At 54.8% G+C, this 15,961-nt stretch overlaps 6 protein-coding genes across 8 annotated transcripts; 3 read left to right on the forward strand and 3 right to left on the reverse strand.

The window, feature by feature from the left end:
* Window positions 1-15: 15 nt before the first annotated feature.
* H310_09439 (hypothetical protein) lies at window positions 16-4,125 on the reverse strand. The gene is made up of 12 exons (XM_008875510.1): window positions 3,840-4,125; window positions 3,703-3,794; window positions 3,458-3,638; window positions 3,207-3,402; window positions 2,908-3,151; window positions 2,794-2,851; window positions 2,643-2,746; window positions 2,266-2,587; window positions 1,798-2,222; window positions 1,478-1,755; window positions 512-1,424; window positions 16-457 (listed from the first exon to the last, which is right to left on the reverse strand). The coding sequence occupies exons 1-12, from the start codon at window positions 4,024-4,026 to the stop codon at window positions 122-124; spliced, it is 3,336 nt and encodes a 1,111-aa protein (XP_008873732.1). The 5' UTR covers window positions 4,027-4,125; the 3' UTR covers window positions 16-121.
* A 355-nt stretch (window positions 4,126-4,480) lies between these two features.
* Window positions 4,481-6,676, forward strand: H310_09440. Of its 2 annotated transcripts, XM_008875511.1 has the most exons (7): window positions 4,481-5,277; window positions 5,335-5,451; window positions 5,504-5,571; window positions 5,614-5,696; window positions 5,756-5,862; window positions 5,918-6,001; window positions 6,054-6,676. In XM_008875511.1, the coding sequence occupies exons 1-7, from the start codon at window positions 4,591-4,593 to the stop codon at window positions 6,513-6,515; spliced, it is 1,608 nt and encodes a 535-aa protein (XP_008873733.1). In that variant the 5' UTR covers window positions 4,481-4,590; the 3' UTR covers window positions 6,516-6,676. The 2 variants fall into 2 exon arrangements, with proteins under 2 accessions (XP_008873733.1, XP_008873734.1); XM_008875512.1 differs by having other exon boundaries at window positions 5,756-6,001.
* Window positions 6,677-6,845: 169 nt separating this feature from the next.
* On the forward strand, window positions 6,846-10,011 carry H310_09441. Of its 2 annotated transcripts, none has more exons than XM_008875513.1 (11): window positions 6,846-7,021; window positions 7,093-7,310; window positions 7,361-7,508; window positions 7,555-7,653; window positions 7,697-7,779; window positions 7,827-7,953; window positions 8,007-8,110; window positions 8,159-8,250; window positions 8,302-8,356; window positions 8,403-8,760; window positions 8,808-10,011. In XM_008875513.1, the coding sequence occupies exons 1-11, from the start codon at window positions 6,938-6,940 to the stop codon at window positions 8,826-8,828; spliced, it is 1,389 nt and encodes a 462-aa protein (XP_008873735.1). In that variant the 5' UTR covers window positions 6,846-6,937; the 3' UTR covers window positions 8,829-10,011. The 2 variants fall into 2 exon arrangements, with proteins under 2 accessions (XP_008873735.1, XP_008873736.1); XM_008875514.1 differs by having other exon boundaries at window positions 8,403-8,708.
* On the reverse strand, window positions 8,831-10,918 carry H310_09442 (hypothetical protein; the record flags this gene model as incomplete). The annotated part of the gene is made up of 3 exons (XM_008875515.1): window positions 8,831-9,034; window positions 9,083-10,011; window positions 10,166-10,918. 3 exons carry the CDS (start codon window positions 10,916-10,918, stop codon window positions 8,896-8,898), a joined length of 1,821 nt encoding a protein of 606 aa, XP_008873737.1. The 3' UTR covers window positions 8,831-8,895.
* Window positions 10,919-11,638: 720 nt separating this feature from the next.
* Window positions 11,639-12,653, reverse strand: H310_09443 (hypothetical protein). Its single transcript, XM_008875516.1, has one exon. The coding sequence runs from the start codon at window positions 12,062-12,064 to the stop codon at window positions 11,666-11,668; it is 399 nt and encodes a 132-aa protein (XP_008873738.1). The 5' UTR covers window positions 12,065-12,653; the 3' UTR covers window positions 11,639-11,665.
* Window positions 12,654-12,911: 258 nt separating this feature from the next.
* On the forward strand, window positions 12,912-13,758 carry H310_09444 (hypothetical protein). Its single transcript, XM_008875517.1, has one exon. It carries the CDS (start codon window positions 12,995-12,997, stop codon window positions 13,418-13,420), a length of 426 nt encoding a protein of 141 aa, XP_008873739.1. The 5' UTR covers window positions 12,912-12,994; the 3' UTR covers window positions 13,421-13,758.
* The last annotated feature ends 2,203 nt before the right edge of the window (window positions 13,759-15,961 follow it).

Here is a 15,961-nt window from a genome sequence, read left to right on the forward strand (position 1 = left end):
TCCACAAGACAGACGGGTTCATTCACGTCAAGCTCGCCCCAACGCATGGCGCAAGTGATATCAATGCGACTCGACAAACTGGCCGAGGCGCCGCGCTTCGATTGAAAAAAAAAAACATGATCTATTTGATGAAACGACACACGACCGTTGGAATTTTGTACACAACGTCGTCATCGTCCGAGCACGACGTTTGAAACTCGACAAACGGACGGTCGCAGTCGACGAGGCCGTGGTAGCGCTCCTCGACCCATTGCCGAAGCGGCACCGATAGCTTTTCCTTGTACAGAGCCTTCAATGCCGCGCTAAAGGCCGTGCGATCGTATAGCATGAGTCCGCGGACCGCGCTGTACTGGTCACCGTCCACTTCGGCGATGGGATGGAAAAGCAAGTTTACATGCAGCCCCACTTGGTCCTGCAGTTGATCGAGAAACTCGGACAGCGTTACGCGTGGTGCCACCTACATCACAGCAAACGCGCCATCAATCGTCGCCCCACGGGTGGCGCCTCGCACCGTGACAAGCGTCGTGTCCCACTTGGTGAATCCCGGCGGCTTGCACTTGACCTCGGACATTTCAATCATGTCGTACTCGTCCTTGGCCTTCTCGGGCTCGGCGGGTTCTTGGAGCAAGTACATGTTGAGGCCGAGCGAGTTGGACGAGTCTTTAAACTGGTCGAGCTTCTTGCCCTGGACGATCTTGAGCAGTTCAATCATGGCGAGCCCCGTGACGCTGGCCGTCGTCGTCGCGATCGCAGGGATGATCTTGCCCGCAATCATCTTACATTTGTGCCGCGACACTTGCTTGATGCGGTAGTTCCATGCGCGGATGTTGGCCGCGGCCGCGATAAAGTCAATGTGGAAGTTCAAATCGTTGTCCTTTTCAAAGTCCGCCGGCACGTAGCGCTGCGCAGTCGCGACCTGGCTGGACGAGAGCGACCCGAGCTCGTCCAGGAGCCGCTCGAGCTCGTGGACGTCGGTCGAAGTGGTCGCGCGCTCTTGCTGCTGCTTCTTGAGTGCCTCGTCGTTTTCCGCGATTGCTTCACTCGACGGATGCCACTCTGGCATCGGATGCGACTCTACGTACGCAGCAAACGTCTCGACTTGGCGCAATGACGACGACAATAGCACGACGTCGTCTTCCGGCAACGGCTGCAAGCCAAAGTTGACGGCAAACAGGTTGGCCGCCGACCGAACAAAGTCGACGTGGTACGTGTTTGAAAAGTCCATGTCGGTCGCGGCCTGGGGGAATCGCTTCGCGCCAGTCCAAAACTTCTCGCCCGACTTGGTCTGGTGGTGTTCCGGGAAATTGTGGATCAGTTGGAGGATGCGATCGCGAAAGAGCGACGTGAACAGGTCCTGGGCAAGCCCCATGCACACGTCAAAGTCCACTTGCGGCTTGGTAACGAGCCGATGCAATGCGCGAACGCTACCACACACACACACGAGTGAGCACGGGGGACAGCACCATCGACGGCGTACCGTTCGAGCTCGCTCGAGACAGCCGACGCACCGATCTTGGGATTCACGTGGTCCACCGTCGCGAGGCGCACCGTTTGCACGTACGTCGACGGATCCGCGGCAAACTTGGCCGCGTCGGCAAACGGTACGACAAACACGTCTTCAAATTGGGCGCGGGCCCACTCGATGCAGTGTTCAATCAGCGACGGAAAGTTGCGCAACGTGCACATGGGGATGTTGTCGTCAGGAGCGTCCTTTGGCCCGTCAGCATAACTCGCCGTCTTGTACGGCAGCACGACCTACCCCACGATCAAACCATGTCGACGCCGTATTGCGCGCACCTGGACGTTGCATTTCGTGCCGAGGGTGCCGCTCTCGAGCAGCGGCTTCTTGTAAAACACGCACTTCGAGTCAACGTACAGCCGGGCCTTGATGTTGTCGAGGGCGTTCGTGACAAAGTCCAGATCGTTCCAGAACGCGTCGTCAAACACGTGCTCCGTCGTCGGGGCGACCAAGTGCTCCAGCGTCAGCACGTTCAGCGACGCGTTCATGTGGCGGACGGCGGCGGTCGCGGCCACCGATTTCGGCTGGCCCACGTTGTGTTCTCGAAACAAAAACTGACGGTTCAGGTTGCTCACTTCGATGCGATCGTTGTCAGTGACCGTGATGAGTCCGTTGGGACCACACCCGACGCCAACCATGGCAAAGTTCTTGAGGTATTCGCACCCGAGCGCGCCGCACCCGACCAAGAACGTTCGCACGTTGGCTAGCACAAAACATGAGCCAAATCAACGTGCATGGTCGCGCACCGAGTTGGTCGTGAAACGCCGCGCCAAACACTTGAATCATGTGGTCGTAGCGCGAGTTTTGACGCGCCCAGTCGGTCGGTCGCTTGTCCGGGAGGACTTCGGCGAAATCCAAGTGCATCCACTGCTTCAACGGCGTAAACTTGCCCGTAAACTTGACCACTTCCTGCGCAATCACACCGCCGTAAAAGGCCGCGACGGGATGCAACTCGATGCGCGCGACGTGGGTCAGTTGTCGGAGGAGCGTCTCGTCCACTTCGTCGACGCGAAGTGGCTCGACCTCGACGCCGGGAAGGGCGGGCGGACCAGCTTTGGCGAGCGCAATCTAAATGAACCTCTTTCTTGACCGACCACGCAAGCAGATTACGCGCCAGCCTTACCACTTCGTCAGCGTCCTCGTCGTTGTACAGACGAGGCAAGTGCCCGTGCGTTGCTTCGAATTCCATGAGGCCCCACACGAGCAAGTGCAATTGTTCCGCGCGACCTGGCAAATTCCACCCACCATGAGCGTCATCGTCCGACGTCACCCACCAAATTTAGCGCCGTCGGTAAACATGAGGCCAAAATCGCCCGGATGGACGGGCGACACCTACAACGACGATTCCACGACCCGTCCTTCGTGCAAAAGATGGCAGCGGACCGTACCAGCGTCTCCTGGAACGATCGAAAATGCGTCGTAAAGGGCTGCTTGCTCTGCGTAAACATGCCGCCACCAAGGTACGGCGAGAACCGCGCGGTGCCGCCGACAAGCTTCAAGTGATACGGATCAAACACTTCGACTTGCTTGCCATTTCGAAACACTTTTTTCGACGCAAACTTGATGCGGTAGGGACCCATCGTGTTGATGGTCTGGGTCGGGTCGTCCAGGTTGACCATGCCGTCCACTTCACTGCACACGACAAGCACACCCCATGAGCCATGGCAACCACACCAGACAATCCTACCTAATCTCAATCCATCCATCGTGGTCCGAGTCGGGCAACTCGTGCATCTTGCCGTCGTCGTCGGGCCCGAGCAACGACACAAGCCCGTCGTCGTCGTTCGTAATGTCTGTGATGATACGTGTGATGGGGTTCTCGCCCGTCGCATCGTGGGTCAAGAACGCAGGACCAAAGTCGGTGAACGCATACCCAAACGCGCCTAAAGAGATGGCGCTGCGTCAAGACGATGATACATGGCCGTGTGACGGCGCAACCTCGAATGTCGCAGTTGATGAACCCAATTGCAGGGGACTGTTTGCGGCAAAATGCATCCCATCGGATCAACTCGTCGCGTGGCGTGTGCGTGAACACAACGACATTGTGCTTGCGCACGATATCCTCTGTCAACGGTCCCGTGTGGGCCTTGACTGTCACGGTCTTGTTCAACTCGGCCACCTACACGTCGCACTCGCGTGAGACGTTGATATCGAGTCGAGCAGCAAAGAAGGACACAACGTACGCGATGCAACACGGCAGGCCCACGAGGGGTGCCAACGTCGGCCTCGGTCAAGAAGAAGTTGACCCCCACGTCTTCGATCTCCGTCAGCCCATCTAGACCACGCATGAGACGGCTTTGACAAAGTCTGTATATCGTACCATCATGAATGGTGATGGCGCCAGGTCCAGCCAAGATCAAGTTCTTGGCACATTCGATGCCAACCCCACGCATGCCAACAATCAAGACCTTCAACTTGACGAGCTTGGCCATGGTTTCCAGCCCAAACGCGCCAATTTGGCGACTGTACTTGTCCATAAATCCTGCATCTCCTTCAAGGGTCTCCATGGCAGTTCGTCGTTTCTTCGGCGGCCTCTCGTCTGTCGTCGTGGTTGCGTCGACCGAGAATTTCGTATCTGACGTCGACGGGGTGGTGGTGGCGACGCAATTTAATACCAAAATCGAAATCGCCACTTGATGTTTGTATCCATGTCGCCAACTGTTCTTTTTATTCCCCTCGTGGCCGAGTTTCCACCAATCCAATTGCGTCGCATAAACTTCCCGACGGTCGAGTCGGATATTGGACGAACATGCGCAGCCCACACACATGCCGGAAGCGCTGCCGCAGGGGGCCTGCTACCAGCGACAAGTGGGGACACATCTCTCTCCTAGTTACAAATAGCTTGCTTGCCTCTCTCCTAGTGTCAAAGTGTTCTCGCTTGGTCGGCATGGACGTGTGTTCCGAGGGTCGTTGCCGCAGAGGCCCCATCGTCAACTCGACAAAGACGCTATCGTGTCGCGTGAGTTTGTGAGCCTGTCGTAGTGGCTTCGAGCACGTCAGCCTCCACGACATCATGCGCTTGCTGCCCACGCCACGTCGTCGTGTTCTCACGTCAAAGCGCACGGGCTTGGATGAGGAATCTTGTTCGCGTCCACATGGGTGGGCGACGACGCTGGTCCATAAATAGAAATGAAACCTGGCTGACGGCGCGGCCACGCAATTTGCTCTCGATGGATCCCGAAAACCAAGCCAACATGCTGTGCCAGGCCAGAGCCCAAATTGACTTGGGAGGCACGGCAGTAGTAAAAACAATCGGTAAAATGCTCGGACAACAAGAGTCGGCCCGCATCTTGCAGCGCGTTGCGCTTCCTCGAGGACGCGTTGGGACCACTCCGAAACAGCGGGTTGCCACAAAGTACACTAGCACGTACGTGCGCGCGTGTCGAGCGCTGTTTGGACCATTCGACGGCCAAGGGTACATGGAGCTGAACCAGCTCAGACCCATGTTGGAACGCCATCGTCTGCTCGACCCACACGATGAAGGCGCTGCTGCCAAGCTTGACGCGTGGCTGCAACGCCCCCGCGACGGACACATCACGTTTCTCGATTTTGTCGACGCTTGTTTCACCCTTGTGGGGCCGTCTCTGGCTGCAAAGTGGATGGATGGTACCACGTCACGGCACGACATGTCGCCGACGACGAGCCTCTCGACTGTGTCGACGGCCACAGACTCTCGTCTTCATCCATTCGACGCCATGAAGGACCAGCACAAACACGCGATGGAATTTTCGTACGCAGACCACGTCGAGACTGACCCAGTACGCAAACACCTCCTCGGTTCCTTGTCTACAAAATCACATGGAACGTTGGAGTAGATGCAGGCGCAGCGCCTGCAGGACGCGACGACGCTGTCCCATTCCCATAGCCTAGTCATGGACACCCCGTATCGGTGTATTCGCCGCGTGGTCAGCGAACAGGACTTGCATGAACAAGTGAGGGTCATCGTGTCGTTCAACAGTCATGGCACTACGTCCCTTTCAACAGGCGGCGGGCGACACTGCAAAAAAAGCCGTCAAGGTCAAGGCCCAGCGCCACTTGGCGTCGGAGCATCGGTGCGTATGCCACACTGTCATGCCTAACGTGGCTAGCTGTAGGAAAAAGGTGGAAGCGCGCCAGGCACACGCACGAAACTTCTCGTGTAGCGTTGGCATGGTGGCACGCCACATTCAGATCGGCGGTACACCATGGCGCAGCTCGCATGCGCATCGCGAAAGTAGTGACGCCAAACGTGCGTAGAAATCAAGGAGAAGCGGCAGCTCGGCCTACAGGAGAGAGTAGCACTTGTGAATTGGCGAAAGCAAGACGATCAACGATCGCGGTCGGAGATGGAAGACTTCAATGCGGTTCGTGGGACGACCCTCTCAGCCGTGGAGCACTCGTTTTTGGTTTACGCGGTAGCGTGTCAAGCTGACCAAGATCCAAGACATGCACTTGATGAAGGCCCACATGCATGACAAGCTGATGTTTGAGCAGCAGAAGAAGGTGAGGATACATCTCTACCAAAGCAACGAATACAATGGATTCGCATGGCTAGGAATACAGGGAAGAGATGATTCGGCGGCAGAAGGACTTGTTTACAATCTCCGACTCGACGTGCACGCTGTTGCGACGGCCGCCCGAGCTCCTCGCGGCGTTGGCGGGGGTACAAACTCCAAAGCAGCAGAAGATGCTCGCTATGGCAGAACGCCGATACGTCGAACAAAGCCGAAGCCAGCAGCTTCGCGATTACAAGCACGACAAGGACGATGCCAAACCAAAACGGTACCTGCGAGCGCCCATCATCGATGTCGACCAACAAGACCCAGACAAAGCATGGCACAACGAAGAGGCCGAACTCACTGCTGCAATGAACGCGTTGTACGCCGAGTGGGTGCAGGAACAGAGAGACCTGTCGCCGCTGATCCCCACTGCGAATTCGCCGCCTGCAGCGCTGCGGTACTACGGCACGATCAAGCAATTGCCACCGTCGCCGTTTATGTCATCCACGGAGCGATAACGTTCATCCATTTACTACTCGTGGGCTCGAGTGAAGTGTTGCATGACCAAGAGCGCAAGCATCGATCCATCGCTGCGTCGACCGTGGCACGTCACGGACGAGATGCTTGCTACATGTATTGTGTATGTGCAATGTGTACGACTTCTGTATTTTGGCTCCTGGACCCTGATTGGCTAAACCATTCGAAGACGGATCGCGGATTGGATAAAAAGCAATAGTTCGATTGAATTTGACCAATCAATTTGCGCCGACCCAATCCCGCCAACCAAATCCATTATTCAAGGTATAGTGAACTCAAGTTGTTTTCGATTCCATAGTGAACCCCATACCGCGGTGGTCTCATCCAGCCCGGGACAAGATTTCTCGCACCGTCGGGGACGACACCACGGACGCGTTCGGGCTCTCAACGATCGAGGAGAAGCATGGACCAGTACGAGCATGTACGAGTGATCGGCAAAGGCTCGTTTGGGATCGTGAGCAAGATCGTGAGGAAAGCAGACAACAAGGTATGTTCCGCGCTCACGACGGGCCCGACATGATCAGCGCGACCAGTCAACTCATGCCCTTATAATTGCAGGAACTCGTGTGGAAAGAAGTCGACTATGGGCACATGGACGAAAAGCAGAAGCAGCTCATCGTGAGCGAAGTCAACATCCTGCGGGAACTGAAACACCCACACGTTGTGCGGTATCTCGACCGGGTCATCGACAAGCAGTCGACGAAAATTTTCATCGTCATGGAGTACTGCGAAGGAGGCGACCTTAGTCGTCTCATCAAGCGCCACCGAAGAGACGGGTACAGGCATATGCCCCATTTACATGTCGTAATGTGTGGTACTATGGTAGAACGTTCGTCGACGAAGCGTTCATTTGGAAAGTCCTCACACACATGTACCTTGCGCTGAAAGAGTGCCATCGACACAAAGAAAGCAACTTGGTGAAACCAATTCTGCACCGCGACATCAAACCGGGCAACGTTTTCCTCGACGCCGAGGTATCGTCGCCCACTTCGTTCGTGTTGATGGTTCACCGTCCACCAGGGCAACGCCAAGCTAGGCGATTTTGGCCTCGCCAAGGAACTTAGCAGCGAGTCCAAGTTTGCACACACTAACGTTGGCACTCCGTACTACATGAGCCCTGTGCGTCTCATCACCTCGTCGGTCGTCGTCATCGTGTGTGTAGGAAATGGTGAACGACATGACTTACGACGAACGGTCCGACATTTGGGCGCTGGGGTGCTTGATTTACGAACTGGCTGCGCTCGTGTACGTCCATCTTGTGCCAATTTTTTGTCTCGCTCATGCGTCGACAGCCCTCCATTTGACGCGACAAATCAACTGGCGCTGGCCAAAAAGATCAACGCGGGCAAGTTTTCAAGAATTCCCGACATGTATTCCGAAGACTTGTTCCAAGCGATTCGATGGATGCTGCATCGCCAAGTATGGCTAGGTATTCGTGCCGAGGATCACACGTTTTGTGTGCGCCCCCGTAGAGATCCAGACGGCCACGGATTGAAGACTTGGAGCGCGTGCCGCTCCTCGCCCGGCGGCTTCGAGAGTACAACATGTCGTCGGTTGAAGTCCAATTGCAAAACACGTGCGTGGCCGCAATTCCGCGACCAGGCGCGAGTGACATTGGTCGTAGATATGCTGCCAAGATGAAAGAGCTGTTTTCGATTCAAGAGGATTTGCAAAAACAAGAAGCGTTGCTGCTGGTGCGCGAGACACAAATCCACGGTACGCTTCGTTCGCGAATGTGGTCATCCCGTGACGACGGGTTGTATCTAGAGCGCGAGACAGAACTAGCCAAGCGCGAGCTCGACCTGAAGCGACGAGAACAAATGTATGCGACGTCCACAGGACACCACGCGTCATGTTTGGCTTGATAGGGTCGAGATGCTGTCCCGCACGCTGTCGACGTTCTCGCCAAACAACTCGAGTCCGTGCGACAGTCCGACCCAGCAGCACAGCCCCAGCTGCACGGCCTGCAGTAGCCGAACGAGTTCTCCAAACCGCGACAACAGTCGCATCCAAGCAAACAACAACGACAACGTGCGAACGGTGTCCGAGGTCGACTCGACACGCGCCACCGTCAAGACGTCCTCGTCGCAACGAAGTCGCCACTTTAATTTCACCGACACCCCTGTCAATACAACGCCGCCAAAACCGGCCTCCAACTCCGTGCCACCGTCAAGGTATTACGCTGAGATGGGAGCCATGAGGCCGCCCATCGCAGTCGATCGAGTGGTAATGGTTTCCATGGACACGGATGGCGCTCACGCTTGTTCTCGTAGGAGCGCATGTACCAAGCATGACGTCCCATGCAATAGATAGCCCCTTTTCTTAGTCCAATTTACCCCCACGACAGAGTCACCCGTTTGGTCACTTCACGGCAACCGCGGCTGGACCAGAGTTGTTGACACGGATCTGCAGCATGGACTCGACTTTACCCCGACAGATGGGACACGTACTGCCAGGTCGCTTGAGCGCTTCCGAACACTCCAAGCAAATGCACATGTGTCTGGCCATGAGCGGATGAGATATTGTAAATGCTATCGAGAATGTGTACCGGCAGGGTAGGATGGTGGTGTTGCGAGGCTCGCACATGCAAATGATGCACTCGGCGCCGTCGATGACGTCGGTTTCTACAGCTGAAGTCGACAAGGCAGGCGCGGTGGCATTGCCCATGGTGTCGTTTGTTGTGGTCGTACAACATGCCGCGCCTTCCATGCCGTATATTTCCTGTAGCTCGTAAGTCTGGCCCAGGACTTCCACTTTCTGCTTGATCACTTGCACCTTTCGCAAGGGAGGGCTCGAACCCGTGGCAGGTGGGAACATGATAAATGTTGCTTGCTTTTGCGTCCTTGACGCGACTGAGGCATCCGCAACCACCGTGATCTCCACGACGAGGGGGAACGTGCTGCTCTTCCCGTCGTAGATAAGCTGGGACGGTGTCCAGTCGGCCAACGACAGTGGCACGGACGCAAAGGATTGCCCCAATCCAGCCGGAAACACTTGTCCACCCCAGTCTTTCATCGAACCGTTCGCAGGTTTCTGGCTCGTGACCGTGGAATTGCCTTCGTCGTCGATCGTTTCAATTGCGTCCAAGAACAGCGTCACTGTGCACGGCTTGCCTGCGTCAAAGACAAACTCGAGTCGCGCCGTTGCCGAGTCGAGTGCCACGAGCTTCAGCGATTGTTTCTTCAGATTGACCTCATTGCGCACAGTGGTTGTTTCTTGCATCTCGGGGGCAGCTTGGAGCACGCTGTTGATATGGTCTTGGATGAATCCCATGTCGGCGCGACCGCGATTCATGTACAGCGCCTGCATTTGCGCATGTGTGTACTGGTTTGGAGCAACATTGGAACCCGTAGCTGGATCTCCGTACAGAAGTGGCGGTTGATTGCCTCCCATCGACCTCCTTGCCACTGCACCGTTGCCGCCCGCGACGACTCCTCCCATGTTTCCCATCGATATGGCCGTTTTCTCGCTCAAGACCTATTTTCGTTCTGGAATTCACGTGTCATTGTGAATAAATATGATAAATGATATCTCATTTATCTATACCCAACTCCGTGGTAGTAGTACTATGGTCCTTGTAGATTAGTAGTAAGTACTACAGGTCGAGAATGGTCGATTATATGAGGTCAACTTTCTTTGTCTTCTGCGACAACGCGTGCTTTTCAATGCACCACGAGCCGACAAGCACGAAGAAGAGGCCAACCCACTCAAAGTAGAAGCAGAAACCGTAGCGCATATCAACGCCGTCGCCGCCAGACTTGATGCCCTTCGCTTGGGACATCAAGCAAAACGTGAGCACACCTGAGCAAATGGCAGCCAGAGTGGATGAGACGCGGGAGAACGTGACGAGCCACAATTGCTGTTTGCAGCAAAGCACGACACAAATGAGCGCGACGAGGGTCAGGAACGTCAACGCAACGAACAGGATCGACATAGCGATCGACGCTTTGCCAAGGGAGCCGCACGTGGACTGGAGGAAGAAGTCAACATCGACCCACGCCATACCCGTCATGATGGAGATCTCCTTGGCGGCATTGTTTCCTTCTTGGTTCGCAAAGTAGTAAGCGCAGATTGCGAGGTCCGACTTGTGTTCTTGGAACGACGGCTTGCTCGTGTGCCCGATGTAGCGGTACGACCCACCCGCGCCACCAAAGAACGGGTAGCAGTCCTTGACGTTGTACTGGTCGTTGTTTTCACCCTTGAATTTCGCGTCAAAGCACATCCCGATCAACCCGACGCTCGTTTCAGCGCTCTGAATGATCGCGTCGTGGTGTTGCGCGACCCCGACATTCGTGAACCACATAGGAGTGATCACGCAGACAAAGCCAAGCCCTACAGCAATGAGGATCGTAATGATCCCGGACACACCCCATCCAGACACCATCGTGGTACGCCTTGGTCGACCTGGAATTTCAAGAAATGCCCTGGAGTCGCCGGGCGGACGATCGAATGTCGAAGTGAATTGCAGTTCAACAACCGGCTAAAAATCGAATTTCGTAGAACTTACAACTCAGCGACGCATCGGCCGACGACAACGCATTTGTCGCCGGTTGTGCCGTTTTGTGCAACGAGAACATGCTGGACACGCTCCAGCTGCGACGAGCTACGGCCTCAAGCGGTTGGATTTCTCTTCAATTACCCTCACGCATCCCCCTGAGCGCCAAGTTCCCCATTGGCAGTGATTTCTTTGACGAAACGTGTCTTTTTGCATACAACTCGAGCGCGTCAGCGTCATGGCCTCCATCGCGACTTCATAACTTTCGCAACTCGATTGCTTCTCATTCCACTGCCAGCACGTCAGCGATACCCTCGTTGTGAATTCTGTGGCGACGAGTACATTTGTCCCCTGATCAAGTGGATTGCGCCCAGGATGGCATTGATCTCTTGTCGTCCAAACTATCGAAATCACGTCGAATTCGTGCGTTTTCATTGGGTAAAATTCGAAGTTTTCATGTCACCAAGTTCAAACAAGCAAAACCAGCCCGCGCCGATCTTTTTACGATTTGACGACGATGTATAGTGATATCAAGTGAAACTCTCGTGGTCGAGCTGCAATTTTATTCTCGCCGCACCGACACTTTATCCGGACGACACAATGCCGGCGGCATGGCACACACATCACGACGGCAATTCACAGTGTGGTCACATCGCGAATCCTTTGTCTCTGCGGAGACCCAGAGTAGCAATGGGGTCGATGCGGAAAGGGCTGGCCGCCATCGTCGCGATGGTGCTCGTTGTCTCGTTGGGCCTCCTGGCCCTGGCCTTGCCATCGTGGGTGTCGAATGCCGTCGTGGATTCCGAATGGGATGGCAGGGTCAAGCGTGTCCAAGGTGATTTGGGCTTGTGGGGGCTCTGCGCGGACGTTGACTTTGACAACGCGAAGGTACTTATTCCCGGCATGGAGTCGGTGGCAGATTTCAGCATGCGCACGTGCTATTCGTACTTCTGGCCCATCGAAAACGAAATTGTGCGCATTGACACGGTCATCAAGCGCGACGCGTACGCCACAAGCATCTGCGACCACTTTCATACAAACAACGTTCGAGCGTCCAAGGCCCTGGCCATCATGACTGGCATGTCGTCGTCGTCCATGAACGACTTCCTGGAAGCGTCGTGCAGCCGCACCGGAAAAGCCGTTGCAGCCTTGGTGCTCGCTGCGAATACGCTCAATCTTTTTGCGCTAATCCTGTTGATCGTGAGCGCATGCTGCTGCACCTCGCGTGCGTCACTACCGCTCTTCGCACGTTACATGGTGAACATTGGGATCGTGTGCAGTGCCATCATGTCGTTTCTCGTGTTTGGGCCGTTGCGCAAGGCGAAAGCAAGCTCGTCGCACGTTGCGTACGGCGCACCTCTGTACTTGGAATTCGCCTCGTTTTTCGTCGCGTGTTTTGCCGTGTGTGTCATCGAACGGTTCGAGGGCAGTGTCAAGAAGCGGCGAAACGCTGACGACACGGACAAGCGACTGGAAGCCAAGATCCGAGAGCAAAATCTCATCTCCAAGACGAGCGTGCACCGCGCAGACATTGTGTAGCGCTCCAAGCGTGTGTAAATTCATATTGTGACCGCATGGCTTTGACAGTCTTGAAAGGCCACTGCAAATCAACAAGGGGTCGCCACCCGTTGGACTGGGATGATCCTCTGCATGCGACTCAGTCGTCCTTGCGAATGACGACGTGTACAGATTACATGTGCAGCAGCAGCAACACAACAGTAACACGCAGAACGCCAACAGGCTCATGCAACTCACGGTGGCGTTCAATTGAAGCTTTTGACGTTGACGGTGCTGAGGCCGCATCGCAAACACCGCTGCGAGAGCTTTCGGGTTAGGAGAGATGCACGACATCGTCAGTATTGTTCAAAGCGGCAGAACTCTCGACTTTAGTCCCGTGTATTCGCGACCCATGTAGCGGACTGTCGAGTTTACTCAAAGTGACATATTTTGTAAGATTCAATTCAAATGCGGTCGTGCCTTGTACCCTTTCCGCCGCCCAAAATGTGCTGCTCAATAGCCCATGACAGGAGGATCGTAAGCACGAAAGCCGCGATCTCCAAGTACAACGAGAAGCCGTACGTAGCGTCAGCATACCGCAACTGGGTGAACTGGCTGAAGACCAAGAACGACAGCACGACCGAGAAGATTGCCGACAAGATCGTGAGAAACCGAGTCATTTGGACCATGCAACTACGGTTGTCGCAGCAGCACACGCCAAAGACGAGCATGATAAACGACAAGAACAGGCATAACGGACTGCCCAACGTCATCGCTAGCACTGCCTTGCCTGTGCTCGAACACGTCTTGTCCAAAAAGTTTTTCATGGCGTCCTTTCGCAGGCCCGACATGGTGCCAAGTGCGCCCGCGGCGCGGTCGTTGTCGACAGCGTAGTGGTCGCAAATGCTTGTCATGTACTTGTCGAATTTGAGCTGGCCGTCAAAACGCGCAATCGTGCGCTCGAGGGGGACAAAGTATCCGTAGCAGTCATTGATGTTGTAGTTGGACGCGGTGTTCGTGCCTTTGACCAACGTCGCCGTGTTGTCCCACTTGACGTCGAGGCACATGAGCATCACACCAAATCCCGTGTCAGCGCCTTTCACAACGCCATTGTACGACACATCCACGGCTGAATTGGTCACCCACTTGGATGACAGGAGCGCAGTCAGCGCAGACGCCAACGCGAGGAAGTTCAGCGCAATTGCAAGCCCTCCGTATCCACTGCACCCCATCTTCTTTTGAAATGCACGCGGATGCCAGGCGCGAATGCCCCGCGCGATTGACGACAGACGACGACGAAACTAGAGAGTTCAGCTGAAGAGTGTAGGTTTTATCGCTATAAAAGATACATGTCACGACAAAGCAGTGCAGCACATGACTCCTACATTCGTTTTGCGGTCGCTTAACACAGCTTTTAAAAACACGACGTTTGGTGGAGTTTTATCGAAGTACCATCAATATACAAATTGCCATATAATTATCACAATTCCAGGCAAGAAACTAGTAGTTCACCCCCTACTAAGTACGTACATGCCATCACCCCCGTTCGGAACATTTCACGAAACAAACACCTCAAACTCTATACTGTATGACGCCATGCGGCGGTTTTTTCACGAAAGAACCTCAAATGTGCACATACGTCCGTCGTACCTGCGCAACTCGCACCCACGCCGCAGCGCTCCAGCTGTGGCTGCCTCCAGCCTGCCGACTGGAAGTAAGGCGTGGCTCCTCGCCCGTCCGCGAGTTTCGGCGTCCCAGGCAATCACGCGATATGCAACGATTGCAACGTCGCTGTTCCGTGCTATCTTCTTGGCACCGACAACATCTCGCTAGCAACGCTCAAGGTGTTGCATGCAAATATGAAAGGCGCATTGTCGAGGAGCACCACATCTCTTGCGACTCTTCTTACATCGTGCACGCAGGATTGGGCAACCGAAGACTCCCCTTATCGAGGACATCCAAGTGAAATACATCTCAAACAACATAGTTGTCACAAGCGGGCCCAAGCACATAGGAAGTCGGAGGAGCGAGGAGTCGCATTGTATTCGAGCCCAAGAAAACCAGAGTGCACAACATGTTTCCGATTCCAGTTGGTGTGATTGCCCGGACGAAACCTGCTGCGAGATGAAGTCGAGAATTGTTCTCTCCCCTCATCGAGAGCGTCCATGGACCAAGCCCTCGCATCGCCATACTGACCCTTAGACAACACCTACACTTAACGCAGTCAGTACAATTTATATGTGGTTGCAGCCCTCACATGAACTACCCCGTCGACCAGAGACAAAATTTCTATGATGAGCTCCACTGCAGCGGACAGCAGCACTGCCCAAACCAGACGTCAATATCGTCTGTGGGGACTATCATGCTAAACTCGGCAAACCTCACAGCACGCTCCCGTACATGGGCCAAAATGGCCGCGGCCACCGAAACTCAAATGGTGATGTCCTTGCTGACTTCTGCTCCACCAACGAGTGCTTCGCCGACAACACGAAGGTAAAATAAAATGCGCGCACAACACCAACACGTGGACATCCCGCCGTAATGACCACTGTGTTTGCAACCAGATCGATTATGTCATTTGCCGCAAAGCACTGTCGGATACATGCCTTGACGCACAAAACTGGGGAGAGTTTCGAGTGAAGGCCGACCGCAACGTAGTCCCTGCAGACTTTGCTATACAGTATACGAAACATTCTGTTTCCCAAGCACATGAAGCCAAACACGAAAAGTGTTTCATTCCCCACCTCGCTCTTACACAAAGATGAAATGACAACGATATCCGTGAGCAATTCACTTTCTGCGTGCACGACTGCTCTTCGAGCCACAGTCACCCGAGCTAGACCCGGCTCCATCGACATCTTTTCCTCCACGCAAGAAGCCGTCTACGACATGTCATTGACGCTGTTCGCCTCTACCCCTTGGCACAATGGGCTCACGCAATGAACCCGGAAGAACAGACATTACGACCTCACAAAGCCGCCAAAACAGTCGCCTCCAAACTACACAAGACAGACCACCCGTAAACTTGGAAACCTCTTGAACGACGCCAACGACATTCAAAAACGAAAGACACTTGGCCAAGCCAGCTTCAGATATACATGGACACTTTGGTTACGTCGACAACAAAGCACCGTCGCGCGTTCGTCTGGATAGCAGCTACACGTCAAACGCATCCGACTCGACAATTGTGGAACATGGGCACTCACACAGACCGAAACGAAGTCCCTTGATCAGTGTCACCGCCGCCAACTGTGCTCTCTTATTGGAATCCGGTGCCCAACGCAAATATCTGCCGAAGCTTTTTACCGTTGATGCACGACAAACCCGCTGCATCGTTTGATCCTCAAGCACTGATGGAACCTCCGTTGGTCACGTCCTCCGACGACACAGGGACATCCCCACCAACCAGACGTGCATCTTCGTGGAATCTGCAGC

This window comes from Aphanomyces invadans (assembly GCF_000520115.1).
Source record: "Aphanomyces invadans strain NJM9701 unplaced genomic scaffold supercont1.21, whole genome shotgun sequence".
NCBI lineage: Eukaryota > Oomycota > Saprolegniomycetes > Saprolegniales > Verrucalvaceae > Aphanomyces > Aphanomyces invadans.